Source organism: Candoia aspera, chromosome 1 (genome assembly GCF_035149785.1).
Source record: "Candoia aspera isolate rCanAsp1 chromosome 1, rCanAsp1.hap2, whole genome shotgun sequence".
Taxonomy (NCBI): domain Eukaryota; kingdom Metazoa; phylum Chordata; class Lepidosauria; order Squamata; family Boidae; genus Candoia; species Candoia aspera.
The window spans coordinates 172,642,229-172,661,566 of record NC_086153.1 but is presented as its reverse complement, the minus strand read 5'-3'; the positions used below and the strand labels follow the sequence as shown (position 1 = coordinate 172,661,566).

The 19,338-nt window shown below is 37.5% G+C and overlaps 1 protein-coding gene across 4 annotated transcripts in view; it reads left to right on the top strand.

Annotated features, from left to right (window-relative positions):
* The window catches only part of MAP2 (microtubule associated protein 2), a 263,185-nt gene that overhangs the window by 228,213 nt on the left and 15,634 nt on the right, over window positions 1-19,338 (top strand). For 2 of the 4 annotated variants that reach the window (XM_063317930.1, XM_063317926.1), the window contains 4 exons: window positions 4,382-4,443; window positions 9,784-9,960; window positions 10,985-11,135; window positions 13,209-13,537. In XM_063317930.1, coding sequence (XP_063174000.1) covers window positions 4,382-4,443; window positions 9,784-9,960; window positions 10,985-11,135; window positions 13,209-13,537 — 719 coding nt within the window. The remainder of the gene's footprint in view (window positions 1-4,381; window positions 4,444-9,783; window positions 9,961-10,984; window positions 11,136-13,208; window positions 13,538-19,338) is intronic. The other 2 variants (XM_063317929.1, XM_063317927.1) reach the window with 1 other exon arrangement.

Sequence of the window (19,338 nt, the reverse complement as noted above, 5' to 3'; positions counted from 1 at the left end):
ATAATTTATAGGGGACTTTTGTAAAAATAAGTAATTGCATCTCAGCAAATATATTATCATATATTGCATTGCAGAACATTTTGGGATTTATGCATGTTTCTCTTTATTGAAGAAGTTGATCATACATTATATATAATTCAAATTCTGTACCTGCGAGAAAAATGCTAGGAAGGAAAAACTTCTGAATGACAATGTCTGGATTCCAGTAACTGTAGGTCTTGGGGTTTCATTTAGATTGCATGTTTTCTTAAAACTATTGATAAGGTAAACCTGAAACCCTGATAGTTTAAACAGTCAAACCTAAGAGAATAGATTTTTTTTAAATGCATCAGCCTTCTTTCTTCAAAGACCTGAGAAGTTCTCTATTAAGAGTGTCCTGGCCCCCTCTTTAAAAAAGAAGGACTTCTTTTTCTTTAGCCTTTTGCATTGCTTTCTTGTCTTTAAAGAGGGTGGTAGTGGGCAGTGAATGTGCCTTTTTCTTCTACTTTTGTGTAAGGTCCACAGGTTTCCATCTCCAAAAGCAGGAATAAATACCCACTAGATTTCCTATGAGGAGAACACTGGGCAAAATGTAGCATAGCTGTGACAACAGAAATGCCTGTTCTTTCACATTCGTGGCAGAAGTAATTCTGCAGCAACACCTCCAAATTCATCCACATACTGTACATTATATAAAAGACAGATATTGTGCAATTGTTGCTGAATCAAAGCATTTTAGCATAATTGGAGATGGACTTTTACCTACTCATTAAAGAGAAAAGCTCCTAAGAGTGTACCTGTGTTGCATGTCCACTCTTGTTTCTATGTAAATGTAGAGCCAGTGTCAGTCTTTGCTTTAGGAAAGCTTCAGTTCCCAGTTCCCCAGGAATGTAAGAGACTAACAGAAGCCTTAGTCCTAAAATTCCTTCCATTGTGTGACTTCTGAGTGCAAGAATAACAGTGAAGGCTTTGGTTTATTTCTCAGAATGGAAAATCAGCCATAGAGTAAATTAATTACAGATGCTTAACTTTAATTAATTGATATTTTTATTCCAAGCAAAAAGCAATAAATAAGAATCATGATGATAAATAACTGATAGATACGGTTGAATGACACACACTCTCATTCTCTACTGATTTCACGACTTTCATTGTCTACTTAGTTGCACTGTCAGCTCCAGGAAAACATTCCTTTCTTGATTTTTTTATGCCCCATCCTAGAGAATTGTCTGTGGTTCTCATTAGCTAATTTTGGTACCTTTGGGGCACATTTGTCTCTGGGCTTAATCTCAGTAAACAAAAAGTAAGGGTGAATAAGCTGTTGTTTTAGTTTCTCCTGATCCTGTTTTTGGCAAAAGCTAAACTGTATCCTCTACACTAATATCCCAAACTCAACTCAGAAGTTATAACAACAAAATTGAGGTATGCTAATGATTATATCTTTACATACATGTGTTCTCAGTGTAAAGATTGCCAAAAATCAAGGCATTTTGAAGGTTTTTCTTTACTTCCTGGGACAAGCAAGCAAGACATTGTGAATTTTGAATGACACAGATTCAAGAATATTGGCCAGATAGCAAATCCATTTAAAGTTATATCACTGTTGATCATCTCAGTGCCTTTGCACTTTTCCAAAATGCTAGATGGATGGAGCAAATTTACTTGTAAATGAGCAAGTAGGGGAAATTATAATATTTTCCTTGCATCTTTCCTCATGTTTTTTCTGTTATATGTACAAACCAAGGAAATTTCACATTTGCCCGCTCCCTTCCTCTTGTTTATGTGGGAGATAAGAAAGTTAAAACTTTGCACTTCATTTTTAAACTCCTCAGTTTCTTGTAGTATCTGAACTCAGGAACCTGGTTCAGATCCTGGCATGTTCTGACTAAAGTTTAGCTAACCATAGTTCCCACACAACAGGAGATCCCTTCCTCTGGAAACTAAACGCAAACACAATTACTCATTTCTAAGGAACTTATGCTTACAAAGGGTTTCCCATAACATGTGGAAAGGGCGATTGAAAAGTGGTATGGAGGCCGGGGTCGGGGGGTTAGGGAAATTGGAAGAATCTCCTTGCTACTGATCAATGGCTTTTCTTTCATTCATGGAAGATTGACATTTGCTATATTAGCTCAAACTAGAGTGTAGTATCAAAGCAAGGATTGGTATGGTGTTTATTTTCAGATACCCAAGTTTCAAATTGTGAACTTTGAAGAAGGAAGTGATTTGCAAATCCTAAAACCTTCAAAATATTTCCTGTTTTATATAAAATGTGTCCCATATTTTGCCAGTTCTATTAATTGCATATTCAAAAGCTCCCTAAGAGGGTTTTATTTCCATAGCTGCAATTTCAAGCATTGTAACCTGGAAATCTGACCCACTGAATTAACGGGTCTTCTTTCTGACAGAGTAAATTAGATGGGGATATATGAATTGCAATGGTAAAACTTAGGTCTGGGGTAAGGCTACTTCATGCAATCAAATACATTTGCAGTATTTGTTTCTTTTTATCTGTTTTTCTTGATACACAAAGAAGAGGCAAACATTGAAGAAACCATATTGATTTTAACCATTGCAGTACAGTAATGTCAATGTTATCATCCAAATGTTATCTAAATTTGTACTGCAGTCTTTGGTTGGTTGAAAAAGTAAGACTTTGTTTCCTTTGTGACATCACAACATTCATATCATAGGACAAACAGAAGCAGCAGCTTAGGCTCTGAACTGGGACAAACATGTATTAGGTTTGTCTTCCTTATCTTAAATTTCACGGTGTGTGTCCCAGAATTAAACATGTTTCTTGCATGATTAAACTGTTAATCGAGCTCCAAGGGACAGGGCGAAGTCATGATCCAGGTTTATTGTTCAGATGGAAGAATTATTATGCTTTCAGGTAAGTCATCAGTAAAGGCATTTTCCCCTTGTTTAATAGCTGCGGATCACTGATACATGATTCAACCAGAAGAATCTATTACCTGGGGGCGGGGGGGGGGGGGGAGGTACCAGTAGTAGAACTGAGAAAGAATGATGCAGGCAGCTTGTCATGAATATTTCCTGCTAAATATTGACAACTTAAACTACACTATCTTCATTTTTTTCTTTTAATTTATTTCCCAATAATTTTCTAACTTGATATAAGAGGTTAATTTGGAGAAAATACAGTCAGATTGATAATAGATACTTCCTTGCAAAGCAGTGGAATGTTGGCAATCCTGGACCTTGGAAATAATTCCATGATTCTAATGAACTCCCTCCAAAATCTCTAGGCTGGTACAATTTATGTTGTAAACCATGCTGTCGGGGGCAGTTCCGTTCTTTGAATGCGACTGCAAGCAATGAACTGGTAATGATTAATGTACTGTAATAGGATATGTTAAGCTAGGCACAAATACTCAGATTGCACATAAGAAGGCAAAGGGGTGGGGAGAGGATGCGTGCATGCATGCTGCTCTTCGGTATCTTCCTGTATCTGTCCCCAACCTTCCTTTGGTGATGGAGAAGGTCTCAAGGCTGTTACATTTGGCTCACCTGGACACTGTGGAAAACATCCATGCAACCAGAAACTATAGGAGCATTTTTCATGCCATCCAGCTCAGAGTAGGAAGTTTGGGGACTGATCAGTGAGGGATGTTACACTCAAGTCTTGCATGCTGACTCTTGCCCACATTGTCCTTTTCAACCATATAGGAGTAGACTGAACACATTTGCAGGGCTTTTCCTACAGATAAGTGGGAATCTCGTGTTGTTCAAGGTCTCCCAAAAGATGAAAAGTAATAGAGGTATACACCATACAGTAGGATTAAAGGAATCCCATGCTGTTAACCAAAAAAATGGAATGTGACTGTTGGGCTATGTGTTTACTCGCTGTTTCTTCAAGCACTGCTTTCTTTATGTTTGTAAATGTAGTTTATGTGCAAACCATTTAAGTGATAGATAACACAGTGGAAATAAAAGCCACCTTTTCAGTGTCCTGCTCTTCACTTATTTTAACATTCTGTCTTGCCCTTCTTTGTAATATTATTCCTCAGAGTCGCAGTACATGCTTATAAGAAGTTGTTTTAAGTCGTGGCCAAAATATTACTCATGCTCACACATTTTAAAAAGTGACAGGGGATGTTTTCGGATGAATGTTGATTGATTGAATATAATGCTCTAATCCCACATATCCAAATCTCACAATTTTCTTTGCAATGCTCTGGTGGTAACATTTTTTCAATAGGAGAAAATTGAAAAGTGTTATTTTTTAATTTTCTAGTTTCAGTTTATTTTTTAATTAGCAATAGTTGTGGCCAATAACTAATTCATTATAAATACTGCATGGCAATTCAAACAGAGTATGTTAAAGGTTAATTTGAAGTTACGATTCTGAAATATTACCTTTTTTCTCCTTATTTTCTAATAGCTGCTGGTGGTGAAATAAACCAGACGCCTGGGGTGTTTAAGCAAGCAAAGGAAAAACTTTCGGTGAGTGAATTTGCCATTGTGTGTTTTACATGTCTGTGTATTTTGAGTATTTGGTGGTTTTATTGCCATAAATAACTTTAAGAACCATTTGGCAATTTTTAACAAGTGGCTTCTTTTTGACTCACTTCGAAATTAATCATAGGTTCTTAAAACATTTTAACTGCTATACTGTGCAAAATTACATATTGACAATTAAAAAGATATTAAGCTTTCTATTTTATGTGCAAGTCAATCGGATGCAGTTCTGAGAACTTCACTGGCACTAGTTTCAGTCTATCAGTCTGATTCATTTGCCTAAGGGGAAATACTTGACTCTAAAGCTGATTTCACCCTAATTTCTCTGACCTGCTTTCTGTATATTTAAAAGCCAGGGCTGCTGCTCTGCCTGAAAAAAAGGGCAGGTCGAAGTTCAGCCAATCACTTGAAGTTGGGACTGAATGCTAATCAGCTAGATAAGCAACTTGACACCCGCAGATTCTGATGCAGGCCTCCTGAGTCACAAGGCAAGTGAAAGTCTGGCTGCTTGGACTCTCAAGGCAGTAAGCAAAATCTAGATGGAAATACAATAAAATCACTGCTATCATAGCCTCAGGGTGCAAAGAGAAACTGATTTCATTTGCATAAAATAGGAAATCAACACAACCACCAGCAGCATAGAACATTACCTGCTTTATCACCCATTGTAAACCAACAAAGGAAGGAGTCATTCATGTCAGTGGGAATGCACAAGTATGTTTGACTGCTTGAGGTGACTACAAAGCACTTTTCCAGATGTGGTAGGTGCCATTCACAGTACACTGTTTTCCATGACTGTCCTTTGTTCAGGGCCATGAATTTAGTTGGCTGGTGACTTCTAACTGGGAGGGTCTATGAATTGCCATCTCCTTTTCTTTTTCCTTCTTTTTTCCCCTTTCCTGGGAAGAGAAAGATGGGGGGAGGAAATTGTCTCCCTCTTGAACCATGCTTGTTCTAACAAGAAATGGAGGATGAGAAAGGATGTGGCCAGAGTTGAAATATTTCCCATCTCTTTATGTCTGTTTCTCCAGACATACATTCTATGTTAGTCTGTAGGGAAGAAAAATCCCTCCACTCTAAATGTACCTGTTTTTTAATTTGCAGTTAATTTAATGGAATCATACAACTGGATGAAGCCATTGAGTCCAACTTAGTGTGGGAATTCAAATCAAAGCATCCCTGACAGAATATAATCAAGGAAAGGAAACCTATCAAATCCTTGGCAAATTGGTTTCACTGTCACAGTACTCCTATTCTTTGGAATTTTTTTCTACTATTTCTGCCCTGTTTCTTTCTGTGTTAATTTGCACTTCAAAACTTATTTGACGTTAGAAACCAGAACTGTCTTTATGATCAATTAATGGCCCAATAATGTTACACAGATGAAAGTTCTGGCTCTTTGTGTAATAAGTTAAAAAACACTTTATAGTTATGTTGGCTAAACATGCAATATTGCAATTACATCCATGCTACTGCTTCAGAAGATGCACCAGCATCTCAAAATCCAAGACAAATCAGAACATTTTTGCCCTCTTTTTAATTTTATTCAGAAAACGGATGGTCCTTGCTTGTTTCAAGTATAAACACATTTAGAGGACAAATATCAGAGAGAACAGTTGTTGAGATGGATGGATAGATTTCTGAATTTCTTTTTTAAAAAATTGAGTGTGTAGTTGTCTATTAGTGTTGTGGTTGCTGTTCATGTGTCAGACAATTTATGTATAAATTGTAGATTGCCTGTGTACAGGTAGTTCTTGGTTAACAATGGCAGTTGGGACTGGAATTTCCATCGCTAAGCGATGCGGTCACAAAGCATGATATCACATGACCGCATCGCTTACCAACAGCAATCCTAGCAGTCCCAGTTGCCATCGTTAACCGAATCCCATCCAGTCATTAGGCAAGGACCCACCTGATCCAAGCCATTCCCAGCTTGGTCCGTCCCAGCCCCCAGCCTCAGTAAGATAAGGGACTGCCTCCTCTTCAACTCCCCCCAACCACCTATCTCCCTCCCATCTCTGGATTGCTGGCCCTGATGCCCCCAGCAGACCTTCGCTATCTTCTTCCTCCTGCTGCCGACGAGGCACACCCAGCCTGGCCCTTCACAAAGCATCTGTTGGCTGCACCGGGCCTTCTTCCCAAGGCCACTCGTGCTGTTTTCCAAATAGTGTGTGGCCTTGTCCAAGTCACATGCAGCCTTCTTGCAAGGCTTTGGAAGGCTTCAAAGCCTTGTGAGAAGGCCACACGCAATTTAGACAAGGCCGCACGTGGCCTCAGGAAGAAGGCCTGGTGCCACCAGCAGCTGCCTCGTAAAGGGCCAGGACGGGTGCGCCTTGTCAGCAGCGGGAGGAAGAAGACGTCGAATATCATCTGGGAGCATCAGGGCCAGCAAAGCACAGGGCAGCCAAAAGGGCAAAGATGGGGGGGAGATAGGCGGGGGCAGGGAGTTGAAGCGCCCTTGTGGTTGTAAGTGCAGGTGGGCTGCCAAGCACCCGAATTTTGATCATGTGAATGTGGGGGTGCTGCAATGGCCATAACTTTGGGCATTGGGCATAACTACCATTTGTTCAGTGCTGCTGTAACTTTGAACGGTCGCTGAATGAATGGTTGTTAACAGAGGACTACCTGTAAAATTGCCTGAATGAAACCATGAGTTTCTCCCACTTTTTATTGCTGTCCTCCATAACTGCATGCACTGGTTTCAAAAGGAGCCAGATTGGGAAGAAAGCTGCAAAGAAAGACACACACACACACACAGATGATCTCCCCCACGCCCCTTTTCTTATAAAAATTAGATACCTCATGTGCAGGGGACATGCAAATATATGAATAAACATATGGCTGTCCTGCTCCCTTTTGTCTAACATAAAAGTTTGCTTGTTTGTATTTAATGGATCTTTGCTCACCCACGTAAAGTAAATATCTTCTTCCTTTTTATTCAGAGGCCACAGCTTTCTAGAATTTGATAGTGAAAGAATAATAATTTGCATATGTAAATAAAAAAATTGTACGCCTTTGCTTCCAATTCCCACCATGGGCTGAAGTGATAATTTTCCAAGTAGCAAGCTTGCCCACTGATTATCTGGCCTGCTCTGAGCACATAGGAAATTTCTTTTCATAGTTAGCAATAGCTCTCTCTAAAACCAGGCTATCACCTGATGGTTACAATTCTTGGTCTGTGGCTGAGGAGATTTGAGTTCATTTCAATGAACTTCTTAGAAATTTCCTCAGAAAAAGTATGTATAGGATTAGAACATTAGACTAGTAAATAGTTTTCTTGATCTCTCAAACCTTGCATGCTCACCTGCTGCTTACATCGCCTTATGCCATAATACTAATAGTGCCCATCAGATTCCATCCCTTGTTCTTACGTTTTTCAGCTCTTGTCCTATTTTTTGCCTTTATAAACTAACACAGTTGTTATTCTGGAATGTCTTCGCGCTGCGTGTTTCAAGTGCCCAAGTTGTTTTCTTCTTTAAATCTAATTCTAACCCAGCCCTTACATCTACACCAATTTACAAAGGCCAATTTGTATACTTAAAACTGAAATGGAGACATAGCAAATGGAAATGCATGTAAGTGTGACTTCCGACGAAAGGTTTCTGAAAGGAAATTACTGATACAAAAAGGTTTTTTTTAAGGCAAGTAGTGCCTTCTGTGTTTTGTTTTGCAGTAGATAAACTATCAGCAAAATGTTAATGATATCATAAGGCTTCCATAATTGGCTTTGTTAAAATTAATTAGGTGTGTCGGCTTCATAAGGCAAGGACTACTGTTCTCTCCAGCACTAGCAAGGTATCACAGAAGTTTGTCTGTGACTGCTGCCCTTAGTGACGGCGTAATACTTCATGTACTGCCACACTGGAAACTGTACAGGGGCATCAGGTCAATCTACATTTTGCCCCCCATAGATAAACTCCCTGGGTATCCAGATAATCCTTACGTGAACTATTTACTTCAGGATCTGAAACCATGCATTACGTGTGCAGTTGCCAAATCCTGGGTTGCTGCACTGAAAATAAGACAAAACCAGACAAAGAAACAGCTCCCTACTTTAAAAAGTATTTTTAAATTTGAAATATCTCAATCAATAAATTGTTAGGGGATGTACAGTTTTACTCCTATTTTATAATTCCTAATGGCCTGGGCTCACACCACCAAGGTAACAAACATATTAATATAGTAATAGCAGAGTGAATGCTATAGTATTATGTGATACATCTGATCAGTCTGTAGTATATTATTGTATTTCTTTGTTTTACTTTGCTTTTCTCCTTTTAAATTTTGCTGGTCATTGACCGGATAAATATCATCTTATGATTTTAATAGCATTTTCAAAGCAATACTGTCCACTGAGATCCTAGACATGAACTTAAAGTGCTTGTTGGCTTATTTTATTCTTTTAAAATAAAAAAATTATAATTATTTATAATTTTTAAATAATAACATATTATTATTTAAAAATTATAAATAATTATATTTTATTATTTTATTATTTTATTAATTATTTAAATTTTTAATTTAAATAATAAATAAATAATTTGATTTTTGAATTGTTTTGTTATTTTATTTATTTATTATTTACTTTATGCAGATCTAAAAATGCTGTACATCACAATAGCATTGTAAAAGAAATTATGAATATAGGCTGAATTTTTTTTTAATTCATTCAGTCGTGTATGATACTTGGAGACTGCCTGGACAAGTCCCTGCAGTTTTCTTGGCAGGGTTTTTCAGAAGTGGTTTGCCCTTGCCTCCTTCCTAGGGCTGAGAGACAGAGACTGGCCCAAGGTCACCCAGCTGGCTTTGTGCCTGAGGCAGGACTAGAACTCTCGGTCTCCCGGTTTCTAGCTTGGTGCCTTAACCACTACTCCAAACTGGCTCTTAGGCTGAATTTACCTAGAATGAAATCAGTGCAAGTCTAGTCTCAGTCTGGTAACCATAGGAATCCAAGTTAGGGTTGGACATCCCTAGAAATATCAATATTCTTTAGTGAATAACTGAAACTCTAACAATCCAGTCTTAAAACCTGAAAAGTTGATAAGGCTAAAAGTAGAGAAACAGAAAATCAGTATGGGCCAGTGATAGTGTAAAGTAGCTTCAGGAAAAGCTATAGTGGACTTCTGAAAAATAGCCATTATATCATTATTCACCTTACGGTTTGAACAGTGTAACCACTTTACTTTCATGTATGCTTTAGAATTTGCATACATAATGATTTTTAAGGTTCTGATTTGTGATCCGTTTTCCATATTCCATGCATTTTCTGTTTGTCTCATTGTTCATCTTCCCATTACATTCTTCTTTTTGTTTTCCTGTAATTAGACTTCTTCTTTGTCAAAGATTCCTGCCTCAAAGATTAGAGCAAAGTCATTGCTTCCTCCAAGACCCAGCTCTGCTTGCTCACTAATCACCACTAAAAAAGTTGCTTTGCGCAATAAAGACAATTATATTGCATGGCCCTCTTCAGTGGGCCCAAGGGACTATTCAGAAACAGCGCAGGTAAGGCAGTTGAGGTAGAACAAGAATAAAGACAATTTCCCATACCTTTAACTCTTTTTCCTTCTCTCTGAATATGGATATCTCACCGTGATATCCATTTTCCCCAATGAAAAAGAACTGCAGTATATAAGTCAGAAATAAAACAAAACTGGTTCATGGCATTAACCGCTTCAGAATCTTTCCTCCTGCTTCACCTGTAAGGTCTGTAAAAGAGAACTACTCTAGTCCATTCCTTTATAACATCACAGCTCACAAGTGTTGAGAAAATTCAGTGGTGATGCTACTGTTCCCATAATCTGTTTTGGAAAACACTACAAGAGAAGGAAAAGGTAGAGATGCAAATGTTGGGTTCCAGGTGCCTGATAGATTCTGGCAAAGCAAACTCCAGAACCCAAAGAAGTGCCAGGGCAGAATCTTGTGAGGAAGGCACATAGTTGAGATAGACCTGGTTTGTTATTTCATGGCCTGCCAGAACCTGAGATTTGTTAGCTGTGATAAACCCCAGTATTAGAATTTAGTTTACAGATCATAAAAAGAAATGTGATTGTTCAAAAAGCTGAATGTATTGTTTGATTCTATCCAATGTCTACAAATCTCATAAGATGCACATCGTAGGTTTAGGCCATTTGCTGCAATAGAAGAGGCCTTGCCTAAAAAACTGGCTTTTCCAAGTGATTTTTGAATGGCAAGAATTCACTCTGTCCCTGTTTCCAAATATTGTGTGGGTGGTTGTTCTATTCAGCTTCAGTGTATACATCTGTCTGTGGGTCTGTGAATGCAGAGAGGCATTTTTTCTCTTTTGGCTTTAAATGCAAGTGAAATTAGGCTGTTCTGATACAGTCATAGCCAAATTAAGTCAACTTTCTGGCCCCAACGTTGGAGTCTGCTCTTTTTCCTCATCAGCTTCCTGTGCTACTATCGTATTGCTTTCTCTTATGGCTTGACTGCAAGCAAAGCTAGGTCGGGGGGTGGGGGAATACCAGTACGTGTTTAAAACCAAAATGCCTCCTGTTTTTTCCATTAGGATGGAATAACCAAGAGTCCTGAAAAGCGTTCATCTTTACCAAGACCTTCTTCCATTTTACCCGCCCGAAGAGGTATCTCAGCAGACAGAGAACGAGACGAGAATTCTTTCTCCCTGAACAGCACCATCTCCTCCATACGACGAACTACGAGTATGTCTCTCTGCCCTGTAACTCAGCCTTAAAGTTGGAGGCTCGAACTCAGTGTTCTCTAATTTATTTTGAGCCAGTGGGCACTTTTGAAATTTTGAAAGCATATTAGTAATAATCTTAAAACAATTATGCTATGATGAACCTGGACAGTCTCAAAAATCCCCACTTATCAGAAGGCAAAGTAGAATGGTTCTGGGCCACTATTCCCTGTAACCTTACAGGATGCACTCTGTTCTTTTGGTTTAGACACCTATAGCTTATGCAAGACCCAGAAATGTTTCTGGAAATTAAAAAAAAATCATTAAAATGACACTTTTTTTGCAGTATGCTTATCTCCCATTTTATTCTTTTAAACTAAAAGAATCGATGAGGTGATGAGATGGGGTGGGATGGGATGGGGTGGGATGAAACATAGAGCCTGGCTGGTTTCAAGAGAAATGTTTATGGATGCCTTGGTGGCCACAGTACCATGCTGAGGATGTAGGTTCTAGACCAGAGGTGATAGCTAAATTAGACAGCAATCTGTTCCTGCTCAGCCAAGGGACAAGGAAGCCAATTAGTAGGAAGCAGGGTCTGTGTAACCAATACACTACAGATCTCTGCCCACAACAGGGCATTGCCCCTCTCCCCACTTGGCTCTCCAGATGTGACTTAGTCACCTGTGGTGCCTTCAGTGGAGCTCTGGCACTGCCCACCATACCTGCCAGTGGAAAGGTGATCCTTCCTAGAAAAAAATCAGCAACTGATCTCACAAACCAGCTAGACAACTCCACTGTGTGTATATAAATTATGTAATATGTTACAGTGAAAATAGCATAGGAGTGTATATTATATTACAGTCATTTCTTAGCTATTAAAGTTACTTTTAAGGTACTTTCCTCTCTTTGCTTATTTGTGCTTTCCTGACAATAAGATTGCCAGCATGTTTTAAAAGCAGATCCACATAAGCATAGTTGTCCGCTAACCTTAAATGAAACACTTTGAAAAAAGAGCTAATACTAATGTTTGCTATGAAATTTATTCTCATTCATAAAATTGAAGATTCTTTGAAACAAAAATATTTCCACCCTTAAATGTCATACCTACAAATCCTGCTGTAATGCAGGAATCAAAGCTTTGTTTCTATTGTAACACGAATGTGTTAAATACTACCACCTCTGTAATAGTTTATTTTTTAGACTGCTTCCACCTTTTATGTTAAGAAGATTGTCTTTTCACCGTTTAAATTTCTACCAGTTTTGTGGAAGATCAGATAAAGCATTCTAGGTATATTAAAATCATATGTGTTCTGTTGTAATTGGATACTTTTTAAAAGACTAGGAAAGGTCTGTGTTTAGGAAAACAGAAAAGTTTAGCGAAAAAAAGGTACAGCCTGGACACAGCTTAAATTCCTATTTGTCTAGTTTATATTAGTTCCTGTAAATATTTGGTATCAAAATTTTATTACATACAGAAAAGATTGGTTTGCTTTGTGTAAAATAAAATGTTTTTAATTGAAGAAATTTCCCAACTTGTGAAGAGGTTCTACATTTTAAACATAAACTTAATTTAGAGGTACAGGTAGGGCTACTGGATCTGGGCTGCAAAAATCCAGATGTCCACTAATCATGAGTAAGTTTTCTGTATGTTTTTCTTGCCATCAAATGACTGCCCAGGTATTTGCATCCCAGATCTGCTAGCCATAGGGAGCGGTGAAGCTAGGAGAGGGGAACAAATGGAGGAGGTAAATGTTGGGGATCTAAGTTGGCATTAACATTCAGATCAACTGTAATTCTCATTTTCATTGATTTCTCCTTAAGTTTGGGATCAATAAGCTATGAAAGATATAATTGCAAATAACCAATTTTATTAATTTTTAATTTGTTTTAAATCCCAACTGGTTCATAGTCCATGATGTTATTGTCATATAGTGAGATACTGCTCAATTTTAAGTGTCACTCTGACCTTCAGAAAGCTTTAGTGAAGACTGAATAATTGTGCGATCAGGTTCTTTTATGAACAGTTAGATACCAATTCTCTCTAGGAAAATGGTATGAGTATCATAGAACAAACAGAATTCTGTCATCAATACAGGATCAGAGCCTATTCGAAGCCGAACAGGGAAAAGTGGTACATCAACCCCAACTACTCCAGGATCAACTGCCATCACTCCTGGAACACCACCTAGCTATTCTTCTCGTACCCCAGGAACACCTGGGACCCCTAGTTATTCCAGAACCCCACACACACCAGGTACTCCCACATCCACTGAGAAAAAGGTTGCTATCATACGCACACCTCCAAAATCTCCAGCAACGCCTAAGCAACTTCGTGTGATTAATCAACCTCTACCAGATCTCAAGAATGTCAGGTCCAAAGTCGGGTCAACAGACAACATCAAGTATCAACCTAAAGGGGGACAGGTAAGGCTTTAATCCTTATTAATGCATTTAAAAACAGGATTAGAGTAGAGGGGGTGAGGAGGATATGCAGTATTTGACTCGTAGCTATCACAGGCATTCTTCACTAACTACACTTCTAATTCCATTCCGGTAGTAATTGGCACCTAGATTTACTGTAGTGGTAGATATGAATGTAGGAGGAGTTGTATCCCTCATTAGAAAAATAAAGGCTACTACTTCTGATAGAGTGGAATGAAAATCTGCAAAGTGGAAACTTCCTTTAAACCTCATTTGTAAACTTCTAGAGGGAGGAGTTAACCATTTAAATGTTTTTGTTTAGTAATTTGGCTTCATGCTGATGGAGGGATAGTTTCTGAAATACATTGGTATAATATGCCTAAGATTCAGATTGACCTTTATTTCTTGTGAAATTTGCGTTTGTTTTACTTTATGGAACTGCTTTAAATTAGGGTTACCAGAACTGAGTTGGAAAAATCTGGACATTCCATAGATGGTAGAAATGGCAGAACGTGTGTAAACCCTAAGCTCTGACAGTTATTTGTATTGAAAGATCAAGCATGCCTTATTCATCAGAAATAATTCCACATTACAGTGTCTGTTTTATTCAGCCTCTCACAAAAAAATCATGCAGCTCCATACTGGTCTGGTAATATCTTTCTATCTGCCTGCTTGGGATGCTTTCATGTGGGAATCCCTGACTTCTGCACAGAGGGATTAAGAAACCAAAGGAAGTATCTACTACCAGGAGAGTTCTGTTACCTGTAGAAGACTAGCAGAGGCTGCAGCAAACCTCCCACCACCCCACCTGGCCCAATTTGAGGATTGTATAGGTATATTGCCTTCCTCCTGGTGGGATTATCTTCCTTAAGTTCTGCAGGGAAAGGAAGAACATGGCTGAAGGGCATTAATGTGATGTGATGACCTGAGATCAGCAATCATGCCTCAATTGCTCTTGGGTTAGGGTTTTAGGTTCTTCAGAATCCTCTCACTTTCTGATTCTCTAGATTCTCTCTCCCAGTAAATTACTATTTTACAAACTAGATGGAGGTTGAGACATCATTTGCTCTCTCACTTCAGACCCTTTCTTGATCACTGAGATGAGAAATAGAGGTTCTCCCTTCACCAGTCGTGGGGAGTGTGTATAGTTTACCTTATGTGGTAGATTTCTCTGTGAACTACACTGCCAGCCATAGCCAGGCTTCATGTAATTGAATTTTGCTATATGGAAAACTAAGCTGGTCCACGTAACCCTTGGTTTTCTGTCCAGTTATGTGCTTAAACTTGTCTCTCTGTTACTTCTTCCCTTTCCCTTCCAATCTTTCTATTTCACAATCCATTGTAATAGGTATTTAAACCAAGTTTAAATTCTTCCAAGGTGTCTTTACTTTTTTCAGACTGAAATATATTGATAATCATACTTTTTTCAAGTATGATAATCAGTATATTTATATTCTTGCAAGTCTAATAGCACAGAAGGTCAACCAATCTCTCCCTTGAAGCCTCCAAGCTGGTCTATAGCTAAGTAACACCATTTCTTGCCCAACTTTCCACTGATTAACAAATATCCTTCCCTCCTATCCACAAAAAACAGAATAAAATAATATGCCAGAGCAGATGATCCACAATCATTTTGGTAGAAAACACAGATTATATAACAGTTCCATTGCTTATCTGATAAAGCACAAATCTGGATAGAAAAGCCCTCAGTGGGTACAGTAATGCTGTTACGGTAGCATCTGCATTTAAATATCTCTCTGAATGACTGTGGTATGGCAACGTGTTACTAAGTTGAGTGGGAGAGGAAGAATGAAAGAAAATCAATTTTGAGCAATTTCTACACAAACATGAGGACCCTGGAGACTCTTTGAAGCTGCTCTTTTTCTCTTGTGTACCATGGAATAGTAAAATGGAGCACAGAAGCTGGGTTAAGAGGCAGGGTTGTGTGACAATTGTCTTCAGTGCAAATAGGGTACCACCTTTGGTTGCCAAGCTGGCATTGTGGCAAATGGTAAAGGTAAGAAGTGCTGTAACCTCATTAGAAGGAACTATAGAGGAAGGGAGGCATATATATTCCATTACAGGTGGGAAGGCTACAGCTTCAGACACACTGCCAGCATGTAAGATATTGTGCTGGGATTAGTACAGTTGACTGGAAGTGCCCAAAGGGGGCAGCAAAAGTGCAGTGAAAAAAGAAAACTAGATATATTATAAAAATTAAAACAACTAAACGTGAATACTAATTAACAGGGAAAATGTAATATAACATTAATTCAGGCCTTAGCTTAGCATAAAATCTAGATCATATATAGTAGAAACAGAGAGGCTTTTCAAAAACATATAAAAGACTTATCCTGAATCCTTTCCTTAAAGTGCAGAGAATAAGTTTATTTCCACTTATGTAAAATTATCCTCTTTGTCATGCCCCATGTTCAAAAGAACCAAGTCTTCATTAGATGACAATTTCCATGTTTTAGGAACATAATTCGATGTTACATTAAGATCCTTAACAATAATACTTCTTTCCATAACACTGACATATGTAATGTAATTATTTGACCAAAGTGAGGCTGTAGCTGGACCAGACCAAACCAGATCATATGAATTAAAGAGCCTTCAAATTTCTTATAACACCAACACCAAAAAAGCAACATCCAGTCCTTTTTAACATTCTTTGAGGGGTCCCATAAATATTAAATAATATTTTCTGATGAATTGATTTCATTTTTAAATGATAAGATCCAATCATTTTACATTTCTTAATACCTGGATCCCCTGATTCTCCAGAATAGGATATTCTACTTCTTTGTTCCACATTTCAGTTAAGTAATTAATGCTGACTTTCATTTTACTTTATAATTTCCTTAGAAAATTGGATTGTTGGTTTCTGTTCCAACACTGCATCTCTGAAGGATCCTAATATTACAGGTACTTCACAGCCAGCTGAAGCATCTGGGTCATGCTGTTTAGTTAGTACATGTTGTCTACCTTGCCAAGCAAATGTTGTTGGTAAATTATATTCAAAACACAGTATCTGGAAGTCTTTAAAATGACCATTAAAATTTATCTGATTTAAAATACTGGGTTATTCCACAATGTTTGGATTGTTTGGATTGGATTGGGTTATTCCACAGTGTCCATTTCTCATGTGATTCAGAATCAAAAGACAACCACTTGTCTATTAATGACCAAATGTGCCTGGCAGCTTTCAAGGCTGGAAGTGAAGATTCCTGTTTAATGTGTCCGGACTGTAAAACTTGCCAGTATTTCAGAGGTGTTACACACTTACTCGCCCAAGTAAATCTAATCTGGTAGGTTAAACCTACCTTCATCATAAAATAACCTCAGTCTGGTTATTCAATGGATCCTGGCCTGCTATAAAAATTTTCTCATCTAAATTTATTGATCTGTGAAAAGTAGCTAGTAGAAATTAACTTTGAAATATACATTAATCTCATTGTAATATTCATTTTGGTAACATTAATCTTGCCCAAAGACTTAATTGGAGTTTTAATCATGAAACTATATCTACTGAAATTGCACCTATACATTTAGACAGTTAATTCAATATGTTGTGATATATTTTGAGAAAGATACAAACTCAGACATTTTATAGAACCTGTATAAATTGTAAATCCTAATCTCTTACAGTAATCTATAGCTATAGTGGATCCCAACACTAGCAAATTAGGCTTGTTTCACCTAGTAGTATAACCAGAATATAAACATATTGCTGTCCATAAAGCAATAAACTTTGGTAATGACTGCACAATTATCAAGGATAGCCATAATACTGTCTGCATATAAGAATAATTTATTCAGTATTGAGTGCCACCATACAGTTAATATCTTGAAATTGTCTAATAGAAGCAGTGAATGGTTTAAGAACTAAATTGAAGGTTAAAAGAGACAAGGGGCAACCTTGCTGAGTGCAATGATGTAACTTGACAGGTTGAGAGACAATCCATTTGTATTAACTCTAGCTATGTGACAAAGTTATTAGTTTCCCAGGAAATTAATGCTGTTCAGTTACAAAAGTCCTAAATTGATAAAACTCAGTGTAAAAATCATAACACTGATAATTGATAGATTCTGCCTTGGTAAATAACTGTTTATCATTGGCCTGGAATTCCAGTTACAGATTTTTGTCAATTTTGTTATTTCAAATGATAATCCAAATGTTTTTCTAGCTTTCTGTCCTGATTCTCAGTATTTCTAGACAATACGTTTCAAGGAGAATTCAAATTGTTCTGTGCCTCCAATTTAAGTTTTGTTGGTACAAATGCTTGACATGATTTCTCTGTGAGGTTTCCAGCATGTAACAAAAATTAATCTTTAACCACCTTTAACTGTGTAAGATTAGAGTCCCTGAGTCTCTTTTTTTTGCTGAAGTAAAAGTAATAATAGATCCTTAAATGTATCCCAGAGGATTCACTTATTGGTAGAGCTCTGATTTATTTTTGTAAAAAGTACAAACTCCCTTCTTAATATATTCTACAAAGAGTCAATGTCTTAGAAGAAAAATATTTAAATACCATCTAGAACTGACCAATCTATAATTGCTAAATTTCACAGCTGGGAAAATCCAGCTGGTCTCTGGATATTTCTCTGCATGCTGAGCCTCCATTTCAGTGGCAGTGTCGTGTCCTATAACCTTCAAAGGAAATATGGAATCTGCAAAGATGGCAGAAGGGTCCCTGAAGGTAGTGAATTAACAAGAGAGTTGTGTGCCCTTATTTCAAAGAATAATCCTTGAGGTATATATGAATTTTCATAAATTTTCCACATGACTCCACCAAAATAGTGCAGTAAGAAGGAAGCAGGAGAAAGAAATGGACATTTAACTTATACTGTACTTGTGAATTTTTATATTTGTTCAAAACAGAACCAACCAAACAGAAATGTAGCTTTTATTTTTATTTTAATTATTATGTTTTTTCTATATTATAATATATTGCAGTATGCACAACAGCATCGATTTATATTTTCCATACATCTTGATGGGTATGCATTTTGCCATTTATGAAACTGATAAAATCATGCCATTCCCAGTAGAGTAATGATTTCCCACCTGTTTTTTTCAAAAAATGTAAATTGTTAATGAAGACTGATTCCTGCATTTCACACTTCTTCTGTGAAAGGCCCATGCTTGCCTAGATGATAACTGCTTGTGCCAAATTGCCCTTTCATTTATAGTGGCATATTTTATTATTATATAGACACACACTCACATATAGACACACCAGAATCTTCAGTGAGTTGATTGTATAGTATAGGTTTTAATCTTTTTTGTTTAATGAACAAGAAACAGCTTGCAATTTTTTTGACCAGCTGCAAGCACTTCATCACAGTCATTTGGGTAACGAAGGCTGATAAATACTCACAGACCCTTTGATAAAGGGATGTAGTAAATGTGGCACAAAGCCCATAGGAAATTTCATTCCATGGCATCTAACATATATACTAATAAGCCACCTTTCTAGAACTGTATTTAGTAATTCAGTGTTTGATCTGTACCAAGGACAAACAGAGCCAGCTGTGACACTTTTTCAAAATCAGCACCTATTCCTGAAACATATGGAGTAAGAATATAGTGACCTTGATTATCTTTACATATGAGGCTAGGGAAAGGTGGCTCTAAAAGCTGCTTCCAGAAGGTTTTGCATCCTGAAATCTCTATAATTTAGGCATTGCTGCTTTCCCTTGGAAGTGAGGGCAAGACCAAGCAAATACTCTCTCATTGTCTTGCCATGTAATTTTAATTCATAAATGCAAAACTCTGGGGTTTTTGTTTTTTTTTTGGC